Source organism: Electrophorus electricus, chromosome 4 (genome assembly GCF_041902795.1).
Source record: "Electrophorus electricus isolate QZ-2024a chromosome 4, ASM4190279v1, whole genome shotgun sequence".
Lineage (NCBI taxonomy): Eukaryota > Metazoa > Chordata > Actinopteri > Gymnotiformes > Gymnotidae > Electrophorus > Electrophorus electricus.
In genome coordinates this window covers 4,572,711-4,600,466 of record NC_137500.1, presented here as the reverse complement: position 1 = coordinate 4,600,466, position 27,756 = coordinate 4,572,711, and the positions used below count along the sequence as shown (strand labels likewise).

The 27,756-nt window shown below is 42.3% G+C and overlaps 1 protein-coding gene across 3 annotated transcripts; it reads left to right on the top strand.

Annotated features, from left to right (window-relative positions):
- Positions 1–325: 325 nt before the first annotated feature.
- Positions 326–27,256, top strand: slc1a2b (solute carrier family 1 member 2b). 3 transcript variants are annotated; one of them, XM_027029097.3, is made up of 11 exons: positions 326–574; positions 16,815–16,954; positions 18,447–18,599; positions 18,694–18,944; positions 19,046–19,196; positions 19,304–19,430; positions 19,567–19,800; positions 20,092–20,286; positions 20,743–20,877; positions 21,176–21,410; positions 23,134–27,256. In XM_027029097.3, exons 2-11 carry the CDS (start codon positions 16,825–16,827, stop codon positions 23,206–23,208), a joined length of 1,686 nt encoding a protein of 561 aa, XP_026884898.2. In that variant the 5' UTR covers positions 326–574; positions 16,815–16,824; the 3' UTR covers positions 23,209–27,256. The 3 variants fall into 3 exon arrangements, with proteins under 3 accessions (XP_026884898.2, XP_081568020.1, XP_081568021.1); XM_081711894.1 differs by lacking the exon at positions 326–574 and adding an exon at positions 13,329–13,475; XM_081711895.1 differs by lacking the exon at positions 326–574 and adding an exon at positions 13,333–13,475 and having other exon boundaries at positions 21,176–21,364.
- The last annotated feature ends 500 nt before the right edge of the window (positions 27,257–27,756 follow it).

Here is a 27,756-nt window from a genome sequence, read left to right as displayed (position 1 = left end):
ACTCTAACAGGCCCCTATTAGTGTGTAACATGGTACACTAAGAAGAACGACCGTGAAGATGCATTCCATCGTGCTCACATTCTCTGTCATGGAGAAATAAATACTTTGCACACCTTCCGAAAACAGATTAAAAAAAAAAAACACTGTAGTGTTCTTCACATTGTGATGACCCTGGAATGGAGATCGATTTATGGTGAGATAGCTACCCCACTTGACCCACCATGACAATTTACCCCTGAGAGAGCGAGCGAGAGAGAGAGAGAGAGAGAGAGAGAGAGAGAGAGAGATTTGAAACATTGATTGAGAAAGACCGGCTCGTACTCTTTGAATGCGACCAAGGAGGGACAGCATTCCAGCGCAGCAAATAGGAAGGAGTAAAGGAAGGCAGCAGATCCTCCGTGAGCTCGCTCTCATTCAGAGGGACTGCTGAGCGCGGAACTCCACGGATTACACGCATTGCGAAGTGTCCGCTTTCTCCACTTCTCACAATTTCTGCCCGTCTCACATAAGAAGTGGATGCGAGGCGCAAACGAGCACCAAACAACACGAAACTTGCTTCTTCCGATTTCCGAAGGTGAGTGTGTCATTTTAGGTATGGACATGGAACTGCACCGGACATCATAAATTCAACCACATCACTACTGAACAAAGAGCTTCCTCACGAGAAGATTACTTAAAACATTCGTTATAAGGCTATTGCGTTACGCAAAATATACATTTCTGAATACTACTACTACTACTACTACTACTACTACTACTATTATTATTATTATTATTATTATTATTAGTAATAGTAGTAGTAGCAGTAGTAGTACATAACACTTTCAGTACACGGTTTATACAATGCGTGCCATGGGGTAGCTGATTACATGATTTCACCGCACATCTTGATATTGTATTATGTCTGTTTTGCAAGTTGCTGCACTAATGTTCACGACTATGAAACATGAGAATGTCGAAAGCCGGTCGCTTCTCTTCACTGTGCGCTAAACGCGACGTTCGTTAACTAAAGTACGGGATTAAAAGCGCGGCGCGTGAGGACGCTTTGGAGCAATGCACTGAAAGGCTTCCGGCTGACAGTCCAAAATCCAATCACTGAGCCCACCGTCCATGGACACTGGAGCTCGCACCGAAGGCTACAAACCCTTGCCTGTCGTTTGGCGTGAGCATTAGTAGTCTAGTGTATTTGTCTTTAAAACTCGCCTATATCTGCAGCGCAAGCGCCCCGGTAAAGGGGCACGCTCAGGTCACGTCTCGGTTATCCGCTGACAGCCTTTGATTGGTTTGATCGTATATTCGCTGATTACCGGGCGATTTCTGCCACAGTTCCCAGCTCTGGTCGTGCACTGTGGGAGTGTGTTTGATGAGGACACGCGTGTAATCCTGGTGAAAGAGGGGCTGTCCTTACCTAATATCACAGCTCTTAGAAAAGCTCACTTATGAACTAGTGGAACGTGAAGGTGGAAAGTGTGCCGCCTGACACATTGTGCACGCGTGTTATAACGAGTCTCCCACACAAGTGCAATGATAACTGCAGTTTGCATTGGTGGGCGTTTGGGTGACACTTCTGAGTGGGACGTGGGTCGTGGTGGACTCGTAGTCCTCAGGAAGTACTGCAAAACCCACTGAACGGACTCTTCGTAATAATGACAGACAGACAGACATAATTGTTTAGATAGCAATTACACATACAGCATAAAAGTAATTATAGCTGCCTTCCTGAACTCCTAATTGCAAAAATAAAATAAAACAACTATACTAATAAAAATAAAATAACTTCGAAATTAATCATATTTGGCAGTTACCGTGTGGTGTGGAAAATAAATGTTATTAGTAACTCCAGTGGGAGGGCTGAACACTGGGCCCAATCTGCCCTCTGGCTGATATCTGATAGAATGCTGGCTATATGTGATTGTGGCGGAAGTCTGAAAGAAAGAATATCCATGAATATAATCAATTTTGATCTGGTCCTTGAGGTCCCAGTCATACACATGCATTACATTCCTTTCACAATAGAATATGCAGAAGTGATTTAATGGTTTGGGTTTGTTGAAGGAACTGGTGTTTGCAATTTTTTTCATTATTGTGGACATGCTTTCCCACAGTAATGTCAATCAATGCCCATAATAACTAATAAACTGGCATTTCCTAATACATATGTGTGTTTTTCACATACTGTATATACAGTACAGTGTTTAGATGAGAAGGGTGTAGAATCATTTAACAATGGTGTTTGAATAAAAAGCAAAGCACATCTCTGATATGTATATATATATATAATTTTTTCCTGAAAGTGTTTCACAATGTTGGCAAAGAAATAGTGCAAGCAAAATACTTCTATTTATTGTTTTGCATGTGTACACAGAGAGCAGGAGAAGTGACATTCTTCTTAATGAAGTGAAAATAGCTTTTGTGAAGGTCTGTTGGTTTAATTAGACTATATGTCAGTCGGGGTGATCTCGGGTGGACTTAGGGGACTTGAGTTAGGGGACTGGAGTTAGGGGACTGGAGTTAGGGGCCTTAGTGGGGTTAGGGGACTGGGGTTAGGGGACTGGAGTTAGGGGACTTGAGTTAGGGGCCTTGAGTTAGGGGACTTGAGTTAGGGGCCTTGAGTTAGGGGACTTGAGTTAGGGGCCTTGAGTTAGGGGACTTGAGTTAGGGGCCTTAGTGGGGTTAGGGGGCATTTGAGTGGATTGGCCACTTTGGCCACTCTTGGGGGGGGGGTCAGAAAGAAAAAACAGCTTTTAAGACAAGATGAGTCTTGTTCCTGTGATGATGCTAGCACATTTCTGATAGGTTGAAGTGTGTTTTAAGAAATAGATCTTTGGTCACTTTGTATTTACATGTTTATAATGCCTACAGAATTAACTTGACAGTGAATTCTCACATAGTTAATAGGATTTTACTTAAATAAAAAAAAACCCCCACAGTAATACCATTCTGTTTGGTACTGCATTTTTATGGTAACAGATTTCATGTGATATCATGAAATGAGACCTTCAAATAAGCGTTTTCTGTAGGCCTTATTATCACTGTATGAGATCCGATATCATTGTGTGCAATCTTTTCACTGAGCAACAAAGCAGCATGGAGAAGGGGCAAAACACTCTGCCGGTTGCCTGGACAAAGTCTAGAGGGAGTGCGTCTGAGATGAAGGGAACAGTGGTCTATCCATTAGCCCTGTCTTTACAGGAGCAAGGGGGCAGAAAAGAGAGAAAGAGAGGGAGAACAGATGACAGACAGTCAGGCTGTGTTCATGTGGTGAGCTGTGGGGGGTTCTGGGATAGGATGATGAAAGGACAGAGGAGGAGTTGATGGATCGTGTCAGTGCCCAGTGCTTGGGGCGTTTGAACCTGGTGAGCCCATTCTTATGAGGCTCTGTGCAAATGTGCACACCACTTCTTAATGCGCAAGAGATAGGGATTTGTTCCTGGAGAGGGTAGACCCAGAGCTGGGGAAAAAGATAGTGGAAAAGTGTGGAAAAGGAGCACCGCACTCATATAAAGTCAGGTTTTATCGTTGTTACTCCGTATATTTCTTACACTGGGATGAGATGGCATTTCTTCTGGTCCATGGTGAAGAATGGTACAACAGCACAGTTTTGGTACAATATGTTGGACTGTACAACAGTATGATATAAGAGCAAACGAAGCAGGAAACAATGACTATAATATAATCAATACAGAGAACGTTATGACTAACAGTCACACAGGACACTGGGAAGACTGGAAAGTTGGGACATTATAATGTACATTTTAGTGGCTTGGTTATGTGTCCTTTGAGGAAGTATGAAATGCGAAATTAAATAGGACTGAATAAATAGAAATGGAGTACGGAGAGAGCCTTCAAGTAGAAAAAAACAGGATATTTGTGTTTGTGTGTGTGTGTGGGTAGGTGTGTATGCCTGTTTTTTCACGTCCATTCAGCCTATTCAGAGCAATGGACAGGCTGGCATTGGGCGGCACCTACTGTAGTGCTTGAGTAATCCCCCTGGGAACATGCGGGCATTGCCAAAGTGCCATCCAGCTCCTTTTCTCTCTGTCTCTCTCCTCATCACTCCTTCCTGTGTCTATCCATCTGTTTTGCTTCATATTTATCCTCCTCTCCTCCCTCGTTCGTGCGTCTGCATGGCCTAGGTAGACTGGTGATGGGCGTGAAGCACAGAGCAGCTAGCCTTCCTCTGGTCATGCCCCCCACCATCTGATTCACTAAAACCTTCAGTGAGCCGAGAGCCGGCTTAGTCCCATGAGCCACACCAGTAGAAGGAGTGGCTCCACTTAGAGTTAGTGTGCCATGGCACGGATACGCTCAGAGGAGGAGAAGCTCCTGAATAAATCTCCTACCCAGTGACATGTCCATCACACCTGTTTAGTGTATTTGATACTTCTAGACAACCTCACACTTCCCAGTGTGACAGCATTGTTTAAAGATGTTCTGGAAATGATTCATCCCCATGGAGCAGACAGGGAGACACAGAGGGAGAGGATTAAATTATTTTAGGAACAAACTCCATTTGTGGGCATATTTACATGATCACTGATTATGTTAAGTGTCCTCTGTTATTTGACTTAGAAATGTCTCTGTTCCCCTGTTATACTAACTGTAACTAGTAGATGATATTGCTTGAGTAATTTAGCTTTGCACATGGGAATAAAAAATACAGATTCAAAATCAAGCAAATAAAACTTTTTGAACACCTCAACAGCCTGAGAAAAGGATGGATTGATTGAAAAACATACTACCCCTTCTCATCGGGTAGCGTTTAGTAAGTGTGAATTAGAGGTTTTGCTTGTATTGTGCTTTACTGTGGTCATTGAAGACTTTATCACAATAGGAGATACACCTTCCTGTTCATAACAGCTAGATAGTTGTCTGTGAGAGACACACACTGCTTTACTCATTGCTTTGCCTTCTAATTAGTGCAGTTGTAGTTCTAGATGGTTATAATTGCTGTGAGTGTGCATGGTTCAGGCTTGACTGCCTGGACCCCCTCCAGTTCCTTTGGTGCCAGCCGCTCCCAAATTCAGGTCGGTAGAGGAGAGTCACGAACAGGCTCTCCAAAGAGACATCAGATCCTGGGGGAGGTTTGTGTGTGTGCGTGTGTGCTTTTCCTTGTTAGAAATAATGCAGTCTGCTGAAAATTCCTCACTGTCTAAGAGAAACAAATGAATTAAGAAGTCAACAAATAAAATGGAAATATCAACAGTCACACTCCATATGTCACACTTCGGAAACGCGTATGTCATATGACCAGAACATTGTGCTCACACCCATCCAAACCAAATATCTATGTTCCTCACAAGCACATGGACACACTTGCATGCTAGAAATAAGATTCTGACCAACTCCATCTATTAGTGGTGTTAATAGTGGCATTTAGTGTCTCTCATTTATTTATCATATATTTAACTCCTCTATCAGAGTATTTGTGAATTCACTACATCACATAAAGGGCACAAAACCACCACACTGTCATAGACTTGCATTTATAGTGTTACACTAAGAGTGGAGGCTCAGCAGTTTGAGGCTCGGTAGTTTGAGGAGCAGCAGTTTGAGGCTCGGTAGTTTGAGGAGCAGTCTCAGCCCCATTATGGCCTCTGAACGAACCTCAGCACCTCTCTTCTTCTTTCCTCTCTCTCTTCCTCTCATTTTCAGCTCTAATGGGCTTTTGAGGAAGCTTTGTGCGTGCCTTTGTGCCCGGGCCGGGGATTGTGGGACATTAATTCCTCTCTTGAGGATGTAAATGGCCGGAGCTGTGGGAGCGGAGCGCCGAGCTGCCACTTACTCACTTAATCTCAGAGAGCTTCATCACTTTTACGTGCTCTTCACGAGCACACATGAGAACCCCAGTGCCACGCACAATGCCAGCTCCCCGAGGGGCTACAGCAGGCGCCCTGCGCCCGCAACTTTCTCCTTCCGGAGGGCCCCTGCTGCTCCTCCCGTGCTGCGCCTCTCCCCATCCCTTCCCAACGAGGCCTGCCTGAGGTGCGCGGGCACACAGGGCCGCCTCTGTTTGCCTCCGGCCGCGGCCAGCGGAACACTAAACAATCCCCTTCACCGCCTGTTTGTCAGTCCCGCTTTTCAGCCCAGGGGGGAGAGAGAGACGAGGAAACAATTAAAAACCCCTCCTGAACCTCTGTGCGAACAGTTTCCCAGCACAGGGAGCCTGTGAACGGGCGAGGAGCCCTCGAAACGGCCCTATTATTCTAACCGTGCTTGGCGTGTTCTGAGAGCGGCTCGCCTCAATGGTCGGCCCTACACAGTGGACTTTTTGTGGGGAACTTGGCTCGCCGCACTATGCACTGGTTAATGAGGAATTGCTTTCATTTATCTATCTATCCATCTATCTGTCTGTCCACCTACCTATGGCCTGTCTTGTGAGCTCCATAGCTACGCCACATTATCTGTTTCAGCATGGGATTCTCGACACACTATATAGTGTCACAAGAGGCAGTGGTGTTTGCATTTTAATGTTTCCTGGACTATGGCTGTTATTTTATTAGCAACCTAAAGCTTCGTAATCCACAGAAGTTAGAGACTCGGTAACAAACCTAAATGACCTAACAGTGTTACTCTTTTAGATTTCAGTTTTATTTTAGATTTCACAAGTTTATGCAAGGCTGTCTATAAAGAGTGTATGCTTCTATAAGGATCTTCTTCACAAAAGGCAGATGCAGCCCCAACTCTGCTGTTGTAGAGTGCTTCTAGTTTCAACATTTTACAGACTCTTGGTATTCAGAGTTGCTTAAGATTTGGGCCTTTTTGCACACAAACCATAGGGGAACTCATAGAGCTGAGGGTTAGTAGGTTAAGAGTCTAAGCAGTCTGTGTCTGTTAATGTGAAATAAAACAAATCTGACCTACTCTGCCAGAAGCAAATGTCATAACTAAATAGGAAGACTTTCGGGACTGCATAATTAAACAGATAAAAGTGTGCCCACGCGCTGTCTAGCCTCGTGGCATTCTGGTAGATGAATAAATATTTGCCTAGTTTGAAATGCGCATGGCGGAAACAAATGCATGACTTTTAGTGATTCCGGGCCAAGAGATTTCACACGCCACAAGCAGCACATATGCGGTGTATCATGTCATTGTATCCAAAATCTTCCCTTTCACACGCATCCACGAGGAACAGCGAGGTTACGTTGCGCGCACGCGCCAGGCTGTTTGCGTTGGTTACGTTTAACGGCGGGATCACGCGCTACGGAGCGCGCTGCGTGGTCCTGAAGAGACAGCAACCGCGCGCGTCTGCATGTACCGCATGCACGAACTGCCGTGTGCCTTTTTCTTTAATTGAAAAGTGTTTAGCCTACTGGGAGGTTACTTCGCTAAGCCTTGGGGAAGTAAATCATGGGTTTAGGTTTTAGTTGATTATGCCTTTAACTATTTTTTTCCCCACATGAGGGTTTTTACTTAGAAACATATGAACCCACGTGTAACTGCACTCCACAGACCCACATTTAACACGCATGCAAACATACACATTGTAGATTAAAGTGCAGATATTCAGAATTTTACCCTTAACAATTCATAGCTCAGAACAACTCCTTATAATTGATTCAGTCATTTTCATGGTTTACTTATTTATTCAATTTGAAAATTTAATTAATGTATTAATAAATATAGAAATTTAAATGAAATATATAGCACAAAATACTGTGCTCTATAAGTCTATGGAAATGAGTGTTCAGTATTTTATTCTGACAGTTTTGTCTTGTGGTAGGTAAATATTTATTAGATGCAATTTGGGTTATTCATCAGATTGCTAAATCAAAGTGCAGTAAAGTAGTCTTTACTGCATTACATATTACAGAATCCATACCAGTAAGTAAAGACCAGAGCTTGTCATTCTTTATACAGGAGAGCTGTGGACCACAACATTATGTTTACATTTTTCAGATGGAGCTAAATTATACAAACTACCCTCCCTTGCCGAGTGTATAAAACGGTATTTGCTCTAAATCCCATAGACTCCCATTGAGATGGGAAGATCTGAAAGGCGGTCCATGCACTACTTGGTGACCATGCAGGGATCCGGCTCTATTAAACAATCACAGGCAGGGTGACGGACCGTCCACGCTTTCCTCCTGGCAATCCTCTGGCATGGGCAGCAGTTTACATAGCTGGACTTCCGCCCTGACACTCAGCGCTCAGGTGTGCCTAGGCAGACTGCATTTTCTTGGACAAGTCTCTACAGAAATTGTAAATTAAATTAATCACATAATTTAATGAATTAAGGCACTCATACATGCAACTACACAAACAATAGAAATAAATATGGCTATGAAACTAAAACTAATCCAAACAAAATCCAAAATCCAGATTACATTATTATTTATAACATTAGTCAAGAAATTAGCAATTAGTGCCTGATTTCATTTTCGAAGGGCACTAGTGCTCATCTGCATATTATTTATTTTTCAGATTACAGATTAGTTTTATCCAACAGATGTGGCAGCGGAAGCTTGTTCTGTGAAATCCTGTATCTTTAGTTTAGAACACGGTGAGGATAAGAACGTGACGCTACCTGTTACCTCTCTGGTCCAGGCTGAGGTATGTGAGTAGTGAGGAGAGTATTTTTATATCTACGTGTTTTCACCATGCATCCCCCATATATCTTTTAGGATATTCCACGCCGTGTGTGCGTGTGTGCGCGCCTGCGTGTGTAGCGGTCTGGAGGTGAACGACTGCATGTATGAATAAAATATCCTCCATAAAAATATTGACAGTCCCCATCTTGACTCTAACAGCTCTCTTTCTACATGTCTGTGTCAACCTCTGTATGAGTAGTGGAGTTTGTAGGTAGCGATTGCTGTCAGGTGGCTGGTCCAGGCTGATTTGATGAATTCCTTAAGGGGAACTGAGCTGAGGCGATCACACATAGCCTGTCCTTCCGACGCACTGCAGCTAGTGAAGCCCGAGTCCCCTAACAGATGCAGCACTGCTCTGGAGGAATAGACGCAGGTGGAGATCTGGATTCCCATTTGTTGTGTGATAAGCAACAGAAGGGTGGAGGACAGATCCCCAACAGGCTTGTGGGCCTGGGCAAAGCCTGGATAATATGAACTCTGACCGGGCAGTGCAGGACTGTAAATGATCTGTGTGTATATGAGAGTAGGAAGGACAGACAGAGAAGCAGAGCGAGACTCGAAAGTGAGAAGAGGAAGAGTGGAAAGGATGAGGGTGACAAATTTGGTCTCTGACAGCCCACAACTGTGGTCACACATGAAAGTCTTATGCACTGTGACATCAAAATTTCCCGTAATTTCATAATCAACGCTGACGCTATGATACAGTGAGGTCACTAGAAACAAAGTGAATGAAGGAGAAGGGGTGAGTGGAATAGTGATTATGGCTAATACCTATATGGTATAATTCATAAATATATATGTGTGTGTGTGGTTTCTCTTCACTATTGTCATATTATTCTACACCCTTCTCATTTACACACTGTACTGATATGTACACGCTTCTTTTGTAACACGCTGACTCGGCCCAGGGATCCTCCACTTTACAGGCTGGGACTGTGCTAACAGGGTGATGGTGTTGGGGATGGGTTTCTGGTGCACATTAAAGAGCCTAATACCCACAGATGAAAGTGTAAGTGGCACAGTATGTCTGAAAGTTGCTCCTGCAGCTTACCTGGTAGAGCTTTACCAAGGTCATGCATTTGATTCCCAGGAATCATACATACTGATGAATGTGTAAATGACTCTGGGTAAGAGTCTCTGTCAAGTGCTGTAATTCTAACTACATTATTGCTAACGAGGTTCATCTCCATCCTCTGGAGCATCTTTGGGATGAGGTGCAAAGGGCTGTTCACTGCAAGACCGTACAGCCATCCACTTCTGAATGGTACAACGTTCAGGCACAATGCACCCATCACCTTCTGGAATCCATGCTCAGGCAAATTCATGCTGCTTTGAAGGTCAAAGGACACCCAACATCCTACAAGTTAGGTGTATCTAACCTGCCAGCTCAGTGTATATGTGCGTGTGTGTGTGTGTTAGCAGTGAGTTAGAGACCGTCAGGATTTTCCTAACATTTATTGCCCAGACTCTGTGTCTGTATCTCTGCACCTCTAGTTGGCCATTAGGTGAGTGTGGAGTAGAAAAAGTTATAAAAGGTCTTGCTTGATGCAGCATCATCACATGCGTACAGTGAATCATTAGCTCCGCTACGCTCTCTCTCTCGCTCTCTTTCTGTATCTATCTTTCACATACTCTCTCTCTTTCAAAAGAGAAGCCCTCTCAAAATGTTTAGCCAAGAATGTGTGTACCCTGCGGCAGTACTTTGACCTTTATATAGAGATGCGGATTTTTTTGAACGGCGCTGTTGGTGTCTGTGCTTGTGTGTACATGTGTATTCTTGTTTTTGAACATTCTTAGTACGATCTAGGAAAAACAGAAAAAACAGGGGTAGTTTGTAATTACTGTTGTAAAGGTCAGGTTCAACCAGGTTTTAGATCATTCCTGTTACATATATGTAGTTAATTAAATATAATATGACATATGTATGACCCAAAGTCTTGGAAAATAATTTTTAAAAATGTGTTTGTAGGAGAGAGAGTTAAAACCTTTTTGTTTTTGGGTTGCTGTTATATGTTGAGCTATGTTGGCTGATATAACCAAAACAGTTTGTGATTTTGTCCTGACTCAGGACCAGTTTCACTACCCACTTTAGATATTTCACTATGCCCTCTTTTCAAGTCGATTTCCATAGTGTTGAGTACAAATCCTAATTTTTGTAGTCTAAAACATTACATGTGATTTTAGATTTCAGACATTAGGCTTATACATATGCTAATGATGGCTCCTTAAAAAACATACTGTGTTCCAGATGAAGACAAGTTTCACAGAGCCCCTATTCTCAGACACCCCGTTCTCTGAAACTTCACAGAGACCTTTTTACTCCTTAAACAGCCCCAATGTGGAATTGCACTAATAATTTCAGTCACTAAACCCAAAAGAACAACACATAAATGTTCCTGGTTGTAGCCAGTTTATCTTCGTCAGGAAAATGTATTTTTTTATCTAATAATTTCTTATATATTTAGTAATTTCCAGTGTGTCTTCTTCTGTCAAAATGACTTCTATTTAACACAGAATGCCTAAATTATTTAAATAGTTTTAATGATTATTACTTAAATGATTTAATGAATTTGTATTTTAAGTATCGACAACAATGTTGTCTTGTCAGTAGGTCAAAGTAAATGAACTGATTCTCGGTTTCCAGGACTGGTGGATTGTGCAATAGTTACTGTGGATGAATTATTACTTTACACCATTTGCTTGCCAGTGGTCACCACCATGGAAATATGAAAATATGTGAGGCCTTAAAAGAGCATGAATCCAGTGGGATGGGGAACTACAAGCCTGCTGCCTCTATCGGAACCCTGACAGCGAACAGGGAGAAAAGCTCCGGCCAGCGGAAAGCTTCCTCGTGTAAGGGGAATGACAGACAGCGTTGGGGTTCACAGGTACTCACAGGAGAGGCGTATGGAATTTGGCATTGGTGTAGCTGTACTACGTTCCGTGTCTTAACGTGGATTCTGTTTATCTTGTGTCATTTACTTTAATAGTCATTTGTATTGCTTGGGTGGAAGGAGGTCTCTCTCTGCGTCTCCTTCCTTTCTCCCTTTCTCTGTCTGTCCTTCCCTTTTCTTGTCTTCAAGCTGTGCCGAGGTTGCTAAGACAACTTGTGAGGGCTGTCACTGACTTGCCTCCTCTTTGAAAGCACTGGGGAAAGTTAGAGTGAGTGAGAGAGTGACGAGAGAGAGAGAGAGAGAGAGAGAGAGAGCATAAAATCAGCATAATCGCCGTCGATTACGGTACACAAAGGGCTGCCGTTTCTGAAAGATTCATTCATCCCAGAAAGAGGCTGGGGAGAGGAGAAAGGCCCTTGCGTTGGCCTCCGAAGCCCATCTGCAGCTCTCCCACGCTGGGCATGGGCATGACATCAGCTGCCTGAATGGAGCTGGCATGCTGCATATTGCTTGCCCTCCCTCTCCCCTCCCTCTACCCTCCCTCTACCCTCGTGGCCCCGGAGCCCAAGCTTGGCTGGGGTGCAGTGGTGGTGTGAGGGGTTTGAGCTAGCAGGGGCCACTACCGCTGTTTGCTTGTAGGACAAAGAGCCCACAGATGAGGCGTGGGGGAAACTTCACATGGTCCTAGCCAAGAAAAAGAGATGGAGGGAGAGAGGGAGGGAGATTTAATATGCCTCTCACTGACTGCTTCCTTTTGCCTGGGTGGTGCGAGGTACACACTAACACACACAAGTCTCCACATCCCCCTATACGTTGCCCATACATCCAGTTTCTGTTCAAACGCTGAAAGCGCAGAGTGTTTTAGGCAGACTTCAGCAGGAGAGAGGATCAGAGAGCTCTGAAGAGAGGGATTCCCATGGCTGTTTCCTTGGAGTAGTTTTTCACTTTGCCTTAATGTGACTACAGCTTTCAGTTGTCATTCTTCATCCAGACTCTTAATAGATCTGTTTTTTATTTTTGTTTTTTAAAACTTGTAGGCGATAGTTTTAACAAAAGCAAAAGAGAGCTCCAGAGAAAACATGGGTGCTTCAAGATAAACTTCAAACCTTTCAAGATAAATCCTTTCTCAGTGTTGACACCCTTACCATTGTTATACACTGTATCCTAACAAGCCCATTGCTAAACGCTATTGTTGTGAGATAAAAGGGTAACACACGATTAGTGTAATTAGTGTTAATAGTACACAATGCACATTTTTCTCATTGTTATGTACTGTTAAACAGTGGAGTTGGAATGCCAGACCGGATACTGGGGCTCTGAACTGAGACCATGGGGGGAAACAGAAACTGAAACACAGAAACCCTGTCAGCAAACTTGCTTTCTTGGAATCACTAATAATCATTAATCAAGATACCTTAAACATTTGACATTTGGAAAGGCTTTGATAGCTGAAATGAGAATTGTCAGGGCATTTGATAGATGAAACGGCAGCTCTGCCTTGTGAGAGTGATTGAGCATGCCTTTGGTGGGATTAAGGAAAAGAGAAAGAGAGAGCAAAGGGTTCCCAAAGGGATTTTCTGCATTACATCTAATCTGGGCTGATGACTCCTCCCTCTGCTATCCTGGCTGGAGCTGCTGCCTTCTGAGAATGTCAGTCTCTGGGAACATCAGCCTCTGGGAACGTCAGCCTCTGGGAACATCAGCCTCTGGGAACGTCACCCTCGGTGTTGTTGGGAGCCATTGGCCCCGGTTTCAGTGGCTAAGGGCTTCACTGCTGGCCCTCCAGTGAGAGAGGGGTCTTGGGGGGGTCAGTTTCACTGTGGGTCTGAAAGCGAGTTGAACTCTGGTGTCTGGTGGGCCGGCTTTGAAGTGGCTGGACACTCCTGGTTGCAGGAGACCGAGAGGCACAAAGTTGGGTGGATTGCTCAGGAGCTCATGGCCGATGACTGAATCAGTCTATATATCAGTCGATCAGCAAACCAGAGATGATGTGAGTTCATTTCCTTTTATGACTACATGTTTTCTAAGGGCAAACCTCTGCATATAGTCTTCAAGTCATTACTCTGTGTTTTATTGTTTTATAATGTGTATCATTTTCCTTTATTTGTATGATTTCAATTAAGTATTCCCCATTTCCTTAAACAATGTGTCACATGTTTATGCTCTCTGTAGTTTTTAACCATGACCTCAGAGGTTCACTGCTTGAGGTATTTGTTGTCTGGCGATCATGACCTGTTATGGTGGGTCCAGGTGCTGTGTGGAATATAATGAGAGAGAGGGATGCAGCATTGGAATATTTATTCTCCTGAATCAGAATGTCCTCTGGGCTGTCTCTGGGCTGGGTGAGACGGGTCCTGAAGGTGTCCTCACTACTGCATGTTAGTTTAATTGCACTGAGATTGCAGGTGACACATGTGCCTCGGTACTTAGTTGTTTGTCTGACCTTGTTTTCTTCATCAGGTGGAAAGTTATGTTGAAAGTTATGAGGTTGCAATAGAAAATGGGTCTTGCTCCTTAACACGCACGCACGCACGCGCGCACGCGCACACACACGCGCACACACGCGCACACACACACACACACACACGCACACACACACACGCACACACAAACACTCAAAGAGGCATAGTGTCCATTCAACTTATTTTGGCCAGGTGACCCTTCACAGCACTTGTATCTATCAAAAATGGAAAACCCGTATTATCAATGATTGATATAAAGCTGACAGAGGTGAAGGAAGGACTGAGAGACGAAGAAGAGAAAAGAACGTAGGCCTTGATGTCTGACATTCAGAGCCCTGACGAAAGCACACGGTACAGAAACACCATCATGCCTGGCACCTTGAGTGAAGCCTCATTAACCTTTTCACAGGGCCATCCCTGACCCTTCTGTGCCACAGCTGTACCCCTCTTCTGAAGACACACACACACACACACACACACACACACACACACACACACACACACACACACACACACACACACACTTTATGACAACCCTTATGGTTGAATAATTCAATTACTTTTGTGGCAGGGGCTAATCTCTGCAAGCCCAGATGAGATGGCATTAAAGCAGGAGAGATGTGTTTCAGTCATAGACTCCATCAGTGCACCTTAGCTGGTCTGATAAAGACATGATCATGGTCACTATAAAGCCTCTTTCATTTCTGCACCACATGCCACCTCATGTGCAGTGAAAGCAGCCATTACAGCCACATTCCAACTTCTTACAGGTACAGTAACGTTAATGCTTTCATAAAGCTGCCATTACAGTTGTTATATAACACAGCTTTGCTGTGTACATTATTACTTGGGTGTACATGCTAAATATCTAAGAGCTGACAAAATAATTAGTATTATCTTAATAGCTGGTTATTATTGTATCTTAAGTACATTTCATTTTATTTTATTCTGAAGTTTATTACCAAGCAAGTCTGAGGTACCAGGCTGTGGCCTCTAGTTTCCGGGGCATTTACACAACACAACTGACTAGTAATTAACAGCAAGCAGTATTAGTATTGTAAATCACAGTAACCTAACAACATTTAGATAGCGAGAGCTAACAGCTTTCTTTTTTCTGCTATGAATATCCTTCGTCTGGATTGTGTGAAATGTATCAGCATCAGAAATAATTGTGAATTTTACTCATAAAATGAGCATTTTACATTCACAACTGGACTGTGACAACACTCCAGCTTCACCTGTAGGGAACACACATGTACCTCAGTAGAACAGAAGCATTCCGCCATTCTTCATGGCTGTGTTAACAGAGCTTACACATCCAGTAAGCTTCGGTGCCTTTATTTGAAGCATGCCATTGTTTAAGCTTTTTACCTGAGAAACATGCCTTATGTATTGGTAAGCACAGTCATACCGGTAAATGTAAGACACAGTTCGGGATTAGTTTGACATCAGGGTTCCATGAACATGGCGGAAGGTCCAGGGGAACAGCACTCATTTTCATTTGTTCTTCATGTGTTCACTCAGAATATGTCCGGAAGGGACATCTTCTAAACTGACATCTGACAGGAAGTTTCTCGAATCCTATATGCGCTTTGTCATAGCACTCACTGTTATCCGTGTGTTAGACAAAGCCAGTTTGTCATCTTGGTCTGCTATCACATCTTTCCGGCGCTCCCACAAAAGTGTAGTTGCTCCTCCTTACTAATTGATAAATGTAACAGCTCACCTGGAATAGAGCCACTTATTAGTTTTTACAGGCTATAAGGCAGGAAGGAAGCAGGAAGTGTAGATTTGTACAGGAACAATATTTATCAGCAACATAAGTGCAGGATAACTGTTCCTTTTGTGACAATCATAATAACCATATGCGTTATAAGGGGAAAACGCAAAGTACTTTGTTTCTAAATCCCCCAGTGGCCCCCAGTGACCCCAGTGGCCCCCACCTCTTGTCATTATGCCAATTCCAACCAGACAGCTAGATTTCCCTGTCATACGACAGCTACCATGGAAGGTTCAGGCAAGCATGTGCTTCCTCCGAAACACGACAAGCCAAGATATCCATGACTGGCTAGCGTTACAGAAAACCGGAACAAGAGTAACGCCGTCCTTCCTACAGCCGGCTGTGGCACCACTTTGGCTGGGACGAGCGAACTCTCAGCGATAGAGTGAACGCTTTCCCTGCTTTTCTCTTGTGCTTTTTCCGGCTAAAATCAGGTCAGAGTCATTCAGCCAAGGTAGTGCCATCTCACCCTCCCTGTGTGTGAGAGCTGTCTAACCCCAGTGGAAGCTCCCACAAACTCACTCCGCAGGATGAGCAAAACGTAGCCTTACAGTGGCTCCCATAGACACCTGTATGTTAACCTTTTCCATATAATGGTTGCATGCCGAGATTTGTTTTCTTGCCTGAATGTCTTGTGCATGTCCGGGACATGCACTGATGTGGTCGCACCCACTGCACGCCCACTGAAAACAAACAAGCAAAAAACACTCTTGCGGATAGACATTTTTCTGTAAGTTTTGCAGATGTGGGATAATTGTTCTTTTGAAGTACTAATACAGGAGCTCATCAACAACAGTAAAAGTAAAATACAACATATGTATCTCCATAACAGCCTGTGTGTATGAAGACTGATGAAATCTGCTTTTAAGCTTTTAATCGCTATTAGACTGTTACCTACGTAACCATAGATGGCACTAAGAACAGGACATTCTTGGTTACATGAAAAGTCAATATAGGTGGGACCATTGCATTGTTGGGTCTTTGTGGTCTTTAGCTTTATTGGCATTTATATCATTGTACACCTAACTCTATATAGACGTGTGGGCTTCACCTGCTTCTGTCTCTCTCGGTCTGTCTGCTCCTCTAGTGCCAACAGCATGCCTAAGCAAGTGGAGGTGCGAATGCACGAGAGCCACCTGGAGCCCATCGAGGCGGCCCCCCGCTCCAAATGTGCCCTCATCTGCCAGAAGATGCGCAAGAACCTGCTCCTCACACTCACCGTTATGGGTGAGTTTCGGCCCTCCTGCCTCTCCCTCTAACCGTCTGTTATCTTCTCCGTCACCACACTCCTAGCAATTCCAGCTCGTGGTGGACCCATCTCTCCAAGGACAAGCTCCAGGTCCTTTTAGAAAACAAGAAGCACAAATGCGCAGTAGAGAGAAACTGAAAAGCATGCATAGCATGCAGGCTGTTGTACAGCCAGGGCTACACCCCCACAGCGGAGGTCATCCTGTAGAAAGCAGCACCGTCACCTACAAAGCTGCAAGTTTTGACTGGTGGCAAATATATGAGATGTAAGGTTTGATTTAGCATTACTACAGAAGTCTGTAACTATGCTTCTTGTGTTACAGTTGTGAGTTGATTGGTTCATTTTTAAGAGGATCTAAAAAGCAGAGAGAGAAATTAACTTCCGTCCTAAGTAACTTTCATCTTTAAGATTATTCATGGTGAGCAGGCAATTGTATTTATAATATATAACTACACACAGGTCTCTGTGTGCCTGTCACATGGGTCATGCAAACATAAGTACACACAGCTGTGTGTGTGTGTGCACCTGTGTTTTAGAGCATAATAAAAAGACATATAGCACTCAACTGGCCGCTCACACTGCTGTGAGATTGAAGTCCCTACAGTTTTGTGAACCGCACATGACAGCAAAGTCCTTACATGCTACTCCTGGGACTTCAGAAGCCAGTGGTCTTCACTGTTTGAGGCCTTTGCTGGTAAAAGGTGGCAAAGCTCTTACGGGGTCACCAGGAGTAGCTGAATAACAGCACGCATCACTAAACAGTCGCAGTTCCTCTGGGTTATACGCTTTGGTATGAGCACAAAGGACGTGTGTGTTCCAAGGAATGCGTACTGTAGTTCTAGGACCCTGCATTGTCTGGCTGCGGGGGGCTCCAGACTGCCTGGTCACTGGACAACACAGGGGCTATCAGCAGCCTCAGGGGAAATTATTAATAGCATGGCTGCTGACTTTGGCCCAGGGCTCATGGTGTCACTCCTGCCCACTATCAAAGAGACTGCTAGAAAACCTGCTTCTCCACCCTGGGGAATACAGATGGTTATCTAGTCATGCATTCCAAGAGTCTGTCATCGACACTGATAACTCAGTTTTTTTCGTCTGGCTTCACACTTTTTTTCAGGCACATGATTCAGTACCTCCCCGGTGCTCAAAAAGACAAAGACAAAGACACACACACACACACACACACACACACACACACACACACACACACACACACACAGACAGACACAGACAGACACAGACACACCACATTTTGAAAATATATTTGGTTGGAATTATGTTGTACATTATAATACTCTATCACATTTTCAGTTTCAGGAACTCTTAGGGAAATTACATGCCACAGAAAATGAATAATGAATGGGTCTGTGAGAAATGAGTCAGTTATTTCGCTCTCTCAAAATATCTTTTCTCGCCTGCCCTACCAACCTCCACCTCTCTCTCTCTCTCTCCTCATTCTGTCTGTCACAGGTGTGGTACTGGGAGCAGTGGTGGGTATGCTTCTGCGTGTGGCCTCTCCTCTTGATGACAATATTGTCATGGTGATTTCCTTCCCTGGAGACATTCTGATGAGGATGCTGAAGATGCTGATCCTTCCTCTCATCATCTCCAGTTTAATTACAGGTGACCACAGAAAGATTCAGAACTATACTACACTATAGATGTTGTTCTGAGATATGATAGAATCACACCAATCTGTTATACATTCTCAATCCAGGTCTCGCTGGCCTGGACGCCAAGTCCAGCGGCCGCCTGGGTTCCAGAGCCATGATTTATTATATGACCACAACTGTAATTGCTGCTGTTCTGGGAGTAATATTGGTGCTGATCATCCACCCGGGCAACCCCAAACTAAAGGAAAACCTTGGGGAGGGACTCCAGAACGACGAGGTCTCCAGTCTCGACGCCTTTTTTGACCTTATCAGGAACCTCTTCCCTGAGAATTTGGTCCAAGCTTGCTTTCAGCAGGTTAGTGTTTTCACGAACCTTCACAAGCTCTGCTGAGGTCAGTCACCACATTTTGAGGATATGATGGGATGAACCAACTGGACTGCCACCTCTGTTCACAGATTCAGACCGTTGTGAAGAAGGTTGAAGTCCAGCCGGATTTTGAAGATACCAACAGCACATTAGATGATTTTCTCTCTAGTGCCACGAAACCACCTCCCATATACAAAGAAAAGAAATCCTTGCAATTCAAGAGTGGAATGAACGTTTTGGGTAGGAAGGCAAAAAGCACAGAGGCAGAATGAAGTCCTAAACTGGCTCGCGTAAAGGTTGGTTAGAGATGTGAGCCTTGACGCCCTTGCGCTCGATCTCTCTTTCAGGGTTGATCGGATTCTTTATTGCTTTTGGTATATGCATGGGGAAGATGGGAGAGAAGGCCCGACTGATGATTGACTTCTTCAACATCCTGAACGAAATTGTGATGAGGCTGGTCATCATGATCATGTGGTTAGTCGGAGCAGTTCAGGCGCTTCAGCTGCCTGTCCACGAAATGGATTTTCTAGTCTGGTTCATAGGCCTCGGGACATTTACAATATGCAGTCCAGTGCATTTTACACCTCACATGCATTGTCTTTATTTAAAGGTATTCTCCCTTTGGCATTGCTTGCTTGATCTGCGGCAAAATTATCTCCATCAAAGATCTGGAGGTGGTGGGCAGACAGCTGGGCATGTATATGGTCACGGTCATCATTGGACTCATCATCCATGGAGCCATATTCCTACCCTGCATTTATTTCACAATCGTAAGGAAAAATCCCTTCAGCTTCTTCATGGGCATCTTCCAAGCCTGGATTACTGCCCTGGGAACTGCCTCAAGGTACTGCCTCGCCCATCATTCCAGAATCAGCTACATTACAGTATGTCAGTCAGTAAAAGCATATCTGCAAAGCTTTCACCTAACTGTTGCTATGAGATTCAGCCACATTATAAATTATAATTCATTTAGATTTATAAATAGTTTAGATCAGTTATGAACACACTTGTGATGCCGGCCTTTCGGGGAAACCATGTACGAGTCTTTGGTTCCTGTGACTGATGGCGACCTCATACTTGAGACGTAAGTCCCGTAATTCGCTTAATGACCATCTAACCCTGCCTCTATCCAAAGCGCTGGCACGCTGCCTGTCACCTTCCGTTGTCTGGAGGAGAACCTGGGCATCGACAAAAGGGTCACTCGCTTTGTGCTGCCAGTTGGTGCCACAATCAACATGGATGGCACTGCCCTTTATGAAGCAGTAGCTGCCATCTTCATTGCCCAGATGAACGGCATCGACCTCGACCCTGGCCAGATTGTCACTGTCAGGTAGCTTCCACGTGATAGAAGTTTTAATCAGCTGCATTGCTACTTTTTGGTATTACTGCAAGATGGACCTAATTTGATCTTTACTGTATTAGCTTTACGTAATATTTTGCCTATTATCTCATTTGCCACTAAAAATGGTTACCAGTACAAATGGGTAAATGCATCTATGCATTTAGGAATGTTAAAAATTATTATGATTGGTCAGAATATTCTGTATAAGTGCATATATATATGGCAGCTCTGTGATTTGGATTTCATGATTAAAACTAATTATGAACTAGAACTACAAATAATTTAAAAATAAGCTAAATTGTGGTGAAATTTGAGTTCCATGACAAATTGAATAATTTTCTAAAGAATCATAATAGTCAGAGATTTACAGCTATTTTGTGTGTGTTTTTGAATGTGTTTACACTCACATTTTCATTTTAAAGTCTCATTATGCTCTGCATTCAGTCTCACAGCTACACTGGCCAGTGTTGGAGCGGCCAGTATTCCCAGTGCAGGACTGGTGACCATGCTGCTGATTCTTACGGCTGTGGGCCTTCCCACTCAGGACATCAGTCTGCTCGTAGCTGTTGATTGGCTCCTGTGAGTATTTTTTTTACCTTGGTCAGTTTTGCATAAGTTAACCGAGTGTTAGTTGCATCATTGTTTCATTTGACCTGAAAACTTTGGTGAAAGTCCCTTAAATGACTGAATGGCGACGCTACTGGACAGTTCAGCCATTGTAGATGCAACTGGGAAATGTTCACTTACAAAAGAGCACCGACGTATTTCACATCAACCGCGCATAGCTTCGGGAGAAGGTCCACGAAACGTCTTCTCTGGCCCAAAGCAGACTTGCGGATCCATTCATATCACCACTGTTTCCATGCTTGCACTGTAGGGATCGTTTCCGTACCTCTGTCAATGTGGTGGGCGACTCGTATGGTGCTGGCATCGTCTACCACCTATCCAAGGCGGAGCTGGATGCCCTCGATGCACAGCACGGCAAATCTGACGACATCGAGATGATGACCAAGACGCAGTCCTATTATGACGACATGAAGAATCACCATGAAAACAACTCCAACCAGTGCGTCCTTGCTGCTCACAGTTCAGTCTTGGTAGATGAATGCAAGGTACAGCTCATGCTTACAGACATAGAGACCAGTATCTAACTCATCCTGCTGCATGCGTATGTGCTCTACCATTTTCTTTGTGTTTGTATTGTTTACATTTATACGCCAGTGTAAATACATACACAATCAACAGAAGAATGGTGTATATATTTCAGTGGCTGTTCTCTTGAGGCAGCAGTTCTTGTGTTATCCACATGTACGCGAGACAAAAATTGCTGTGAAATTGTGAATGCGGCTTTATTTACAATGTCTAGAACAGGGTAGTGTTTCATTTTGAAATTAAAACACAACTTTAATCAGCAAATTTTATTTAAAAATATTTTTTCCAGGGCTTTTATCCCAAAGAGTAGCATTCACTAGATCTACAGTATGGGCAAACTTGCTATTTTTTTTTAGCTTTATGTTAAATATTTTTCACAATCACAGCCTTATAGGCAAGAATAATGAGGCTGGGAAACCAGGCTTGCACCCTTAGTGTCTCAGGAACACATGTGATGTGTAATTAAAGCAGATGTGGCACACTGTTGAATTAACATATGTAGAAGATGTGCTTTTTCAGGCTCTGTCTCTGACAACACACTTCATTATCACTGCATGTCATTGTACAAACCAGGCAGAGTACACTCAGATTGTACAAAAGGCCATGATTGTTGAGGAATACTTTTAGAGTGAGATTTATTTTAAAATCATGCACCTACATTATTCTGCAACTGAATCGATGTTGAACCTGTAGGAATGCAGGGAAACACCTTTATTTACAATTTATATTGGAATGGTTGCATTCAGCAAATGGGAAAGGTTTTTATTGGTTAGAGTTTCATCTTGTTGCTAAGACACCAATGACCAGTTCATTCTGATGTCATATGGATGACTCAGGAGCTGCTGTGCTGCTGTGTTTTGTGTTTGCATGACTGTGATGTCAAATTGACTAAAAACTAACTCCATTTATTCAAAGATGCAAACCACTGTAGCTGCCTTGCAAAATAACATTGTGTAGATTTAATACTGCCACTCACACATATTTGTAATAATTTGGTATCTTACTATTTTTTTAAGGGATTGGGTCTTATTTTGTTTTTGGTTTATTATTGTATTTGCATTTTATTGTGTGTGATAAAAAGTGTCAAACTGAATGTTGGGTGAATGTTTTGTATGGGTTATGCATGACAGTGCATGAACATCCTAGCGTTGCTTTTGAAAGATGTGTCATACACTTCTAAAGTTACAGATGAGGCTGCGATGTTCCAAATGCAAAGATGTAAATATCAGCAAACACTTGAACAATACAGTAGCTTCTCAGGGTTTCTTAACCACTACAATGATTAAATGTGTCTGTAAGTAAAGGCCATGTTTCTCAACTCTGCAGCTACAATAGTGCAGGTCCAAACTGTGTTCATGCTACCCCCAAAAACAATAAAAGAGCAAATGATTAAAAGACAAACCTACAGATTTTTAAATCTCTTTTTGCGCATTGAGTTTCACTGCGATGTATTATAAATGCTCAGTTTAGTTTAAAGAGCCTTGTAGTGCCATGAAGAATTTATTTTTGGTGGAAATATTCTGCAACAATCAACAAAGAAGAAAATGTTATTACCTCTCATACATTCTAATTATACACCCAACCTTATAGCTACAGTGGTCACTCTCTATTAGTTGTTTGCTCTATATTCCTATGTTGTTTTTGGACTCTGATTGTTTAGATCTTCCTGGTAACTGCTTGCAGGTAACCTTGGCGGATACAAATGGCTCTACTGCGGAGTACACACTTACTGAAGAGGAGCCACTGAATCGTGATTAACGTCAGCGCACCTGTGCCCTGTGTCCAATCCCCCAAGCTTTCCTTTTTGGAGAGGGAAAAGAGAGAGAGAGAGAGAGGGAGAGAGAGAGAGAGAGAGAGAGAGAAAGAGAAAAAACATCTAAAACCATGCAAACAGAACAAATGATGGGTTTGTAGTTTAGACTTCTGTTTTTTTCCATTACCGTTTGTTTACATGTCTGAAATAACACCTACTAATGCTAAACAAGGGTTAGGATCCCACTGTCTGATAGTGCACTAACCTGTGCCTAACAGTGCAGAGCAAAGCTTGGGAGAGTCAACAAACAAAATAATTTAAATTGGAAATGATTCCTGATGGTAATATATACTGTATGCATTCTGTTTCTCTCAAACCTATGGTATGTGGTTGATGGTGAGGGTGGCAGTTGATTGCTGTTAGTGACGTATGCATAGGCTTCTCAGAAAGTAGGGAGAGAATTCACAGATAACCTAGCAGTTCAGATTGAACTAATTATTGTACTGAGTCTGTACAGAGCCACTGCCCTTATAACCGTTTACAATATCATCATCAGAGCAATAGCCATTCACCCAGTGACCTTGCCCCTGTTTTACCTCATCCTGTATGACCTCTGACCTACCTGGCACAACCTGTTTTCGCTCTGCAATCGTCAGCCTTCTGCAGGGAGGTCCTGGTGTTGATGTGATAGAAGTCACTGCACATGCTCGTAGGAATAAAAGCACAAGCCATGTTTAGAGTGCTCTCACAGTACTCTATCCCCTATCACAAAGAGCCAAGCGGGGGTCTTGGTTCTTCTGACGAGAGATTCGTTAAGCAGTGTTTTTGATTGTTTTTGTGTGTAGATGGGATTCAGGCATATCCACATATCAGAGAATGGCCCAAACAAACAACAGACTATGACTTATTTGGACTGGCACTGAAATCACCACGATTAGTGAGCATTGTTTTTAGACAATTCTAAGCACACACTGTCTTGTACAGTAAACACCTGAGCCTAATGATGTACTGCTGAAAGAAATACATAATACTTAGCACATGAATCAGACAATGTATAAAGTTATCAAAAGTGCTGATATTTAGAAGAAAAAAAAACATTTAATTTGTTGGGATAAAGTTAACCTGTGCATTTGGCTTGCTTGGAGGAAACTTGCTTGAAGAAAACAAGTGTTTGAAAATGAAGATACACAAGCTTAATGAATATACACCAATTTAAAGAATATAAAAAAATAATAATATAAAATAATATTAATGTGCCCAAATCTAAAATTGTAAATACCCTGAAAACCTGTAGGGTGTGAAATCCATGGCACAAATAATTTGTCCTTCATATTAAATGGCCTCTTAAACCTTTTTTCTTCTGTAATCTGTAGTATGTAGAAAATTAGATACTCAGGCAAATGAAAATGCACTCATTGTCAGGGATGACACATTCCTAATGCAGGCAGTTAAAATATTTTATATTAATCCCTTTTAATATGCTGGAGAGTAACTGTTTACACATTCCCAGTGGGTTTACAGCTGACCACATGCCTACTGCCTTTAGATTCCCAAATGCTCATGCTGGAAGCATAAGCTTTTTCCTGCTGACTGTTGATCATCTTTTCCACTTTTAAACAAATTAAACATGCTCTTTTTAAAAAAAGCAAGCACACTCTCCGATAGGAATAATTCAATCAAATTTAAAAGTTCATTTTAAGGAACAATCTAATGGATACCATTCCAGTTCAAATAATCTTGATATTTAGTTTTTTCTAAGACACTAAACAATTGCGGATGGATAAGAACAAAGCTGTAATACTGCATTGTTCTTTAGAAGGAAGAATGCAGGATATAAAGGATAAAGCAACTGAGAAGAGAACAAGCGTGCACTAGCTAATTATTCTAGAGAACTGGTGATGGTGTTCCAGCTGCGCACCTTTTGTTTGCTTCAGTTATCTTAGTGAACCTTTATTAGTGTTCTATTCTTAATGTACCTTTCTTAGTGCTCTTTCTTTCCCTCTTTGTCCTGAAAACCTTCAGCACAGGTGCATATCTAACCTGCCAGTCCAAGTATGCTGCAATACCTACTGACCGTTAAATATGAAAGGCTAACCACAGACAAGAATCTAGGAATTATACTTACAGTCTCCAGAGTATTGTCATTGAACCAAATGATAGATGAAGGAATTTGCATGAAAAACCGATACACATGCACAAACACCCATACACAACCCCAAACACACACAAAAAACCACATATCTCTCTCACACACACACACACACACACACACACACACACATTTAAATGTTTGCTTCTTAGGATGTATTTCCTAGTTTTACAAGAAGGGATGGATGCTATGAAACCTCCTTTAAGCTCTGCCTTGCCTCTAAAGCATTAACCAATATGCTTCACACTCACAGGTCTGAGCAGTCTTTTTTTTTCATTGTATGATATAAAATAACTCTATGATGAGCACTAACCTGTATCTTAACCCACAGCTCATTCAGAATTCCCTCAGTTACTTTCTGTGCTGAGATATTCATCAGTACGTCGTGTTCCAGTTAGATGTTACCCACATCAAGACAACGTCGAAGGGTATGTTACATGAGTCCAGTCACGAAGGGAAATGTCGCTGAGGTTTGTGATTTAAAGTCAGATATACTGTTATATCAGGACTGCCATCAAATGCAGTGTTTGAGCTCAATGTTATAGAAGCATGGACATTTCATGATTTTTGCATCCGTTTCTTTAAAGCATGAATTTAAAGTGCCTCCTTGCACTTTTTTGTACATATTGTAGGTAACAAATTTGTTTTCATTTATTTTTCAGTGGAGAAACATGTAGTGTTTAATTGCGTGACTTTTTGTAATCCTATAGAAATATATGTTCTATGTAATGCAGAAGATAGATTAGAAAATGCATAGAAATGAGAGTAGTGAACTGCCTGTTTTAAAGCTTAAATAGCTGTATCTACCTGTCTCACGTAAATGTTCCATATACAATATAGACCTCTTTTGTATGTAATGTAAGTTGATTGTTCCCTACAGAAAAAGTCATGCGTGCATTCATTTTCATTGTACATAAATATAAATATATATATGATTCACACTGTTAAAATGCAATGAAGATTGTTCCAGATGTAACAATGAGTCTTGTTTATGAAATCATATTGAAAGGGAGAAGAGCAAGTTTGATATTATAAGGATGTTCTTCTCATCTGGTATGCCCCTGATGTGTAGGTGGATGTTATTATAATGTGAAATGTTTGTATGAACTTTAAAAAAAAACAAAAAACAAAAAAACATCAAATGCATTTCAATAGATCTCTAGTAACTTAGAAGCTCAGAGTAATTTTTGGATTGATGTTGATCACCAAACATTAAGATCTGAAATGAGGTGCTTTGCTTCTCTGATGGCCAGTAGCAGATGGGGAGGAACTGCACAGGGCAGTACAGCAGAGCTCCTGTCATTTGCTCCACTGCATCCTGCATTTTTTGGGATTAGATCTGATGGATTAGATCACATTTGTGTCCAACAGGGACGCTGCTTTTAAAGTCATAACTCCAAAGGCTGCTGATCCCCTCATGCCACTAGAAGATGAAACTTCTCAACCCTCTTTGTAGACACTGGACTTGGTTAAGCCTCAATCCCTGTCGTTTCTATTGTTATGGTGGTCTTTTACTTCTCAAATATATATAAAGCCAAGCACGTCCCTTTTCACAAGCCTGGATAGAGACACGTACAACCCCACATGATCTCTTATGTACTACAGAGTACCACAGGACTTTATTTTATTCAGCATACATATTCTTAATGCTTCTTACCACTTAGAACATCACGAGTAGATATGATAACCTGTTCCACCTTGGGACCATCTGTTCTGTCCCGCCTTTTATGTTATTTTATGACTTTCTTTTTTTTCTTTAAAAATGTAAAAGGAAGGAGAATAAGTAAGAAAACAAATTAAGGAAAAAAACCTTGTGGAATAAAAGTATGTTCGTACATATCAGTGTGTTGTACCATTGGTGTACATACAATTATGATAACTAATAAATGTTGATTCATAACTAATTACTGTCTTTCTTTTTTCACAGAATATTAAGTTATACAAAGGACATTAGCACTACTGTTAGAAGATATTGTAGCTGGTAGATGGTCAGAGTCTAATGCTGTGGGTTTCCTATCACTTGGAGCCTTTATGATACAAAAGTGAATATGTCCTGAAGTTAGAATGGGTGATAAAATCTAACAAGCACCAGAAATGCTCCAGAAAGGTCATTAGTCAAATGTGAATTTTTGTCCAGCTTTACAACACCTCAGTCTTCTAAACATCTTGTAGGTAATATAGACAGATGTAATATATGTAATATAAATATATGTAATATATTGTCTATGTAATATAGACAAAGCTCCCTTCTTTCTGCCTGTCTTCCTATCACGCTGACACACTCTTTACAACACATGTGTATATAATACACACATAGTTAAAGTATATCATAGTCCTGTATATCATTTTTAAAGTTCCATTATTTATTACACAAAACAAACAAAATTAAGATGCACAAAAAGAA

Excerpts from the sequence above, each read along its gene's own strand:
- slc1a2b (XM_081711894.1), top strand. Across the intron at positions 20,287-20,742 it reads GGCCAGATTGTCACTGTCAG|TCTCACAGCTACACTGGCCA; the intron begins GTAGCTTCCACG and ends CTCTGCATTCAG. Across the intron at positions 20,878-21,175 it reads GTAGCTGTTGATTGGCTCCT|GGATCGTTTCCGTACCTCTG; the intron begins GTGAGTATTTTT and ends CTTGCACTGTAG.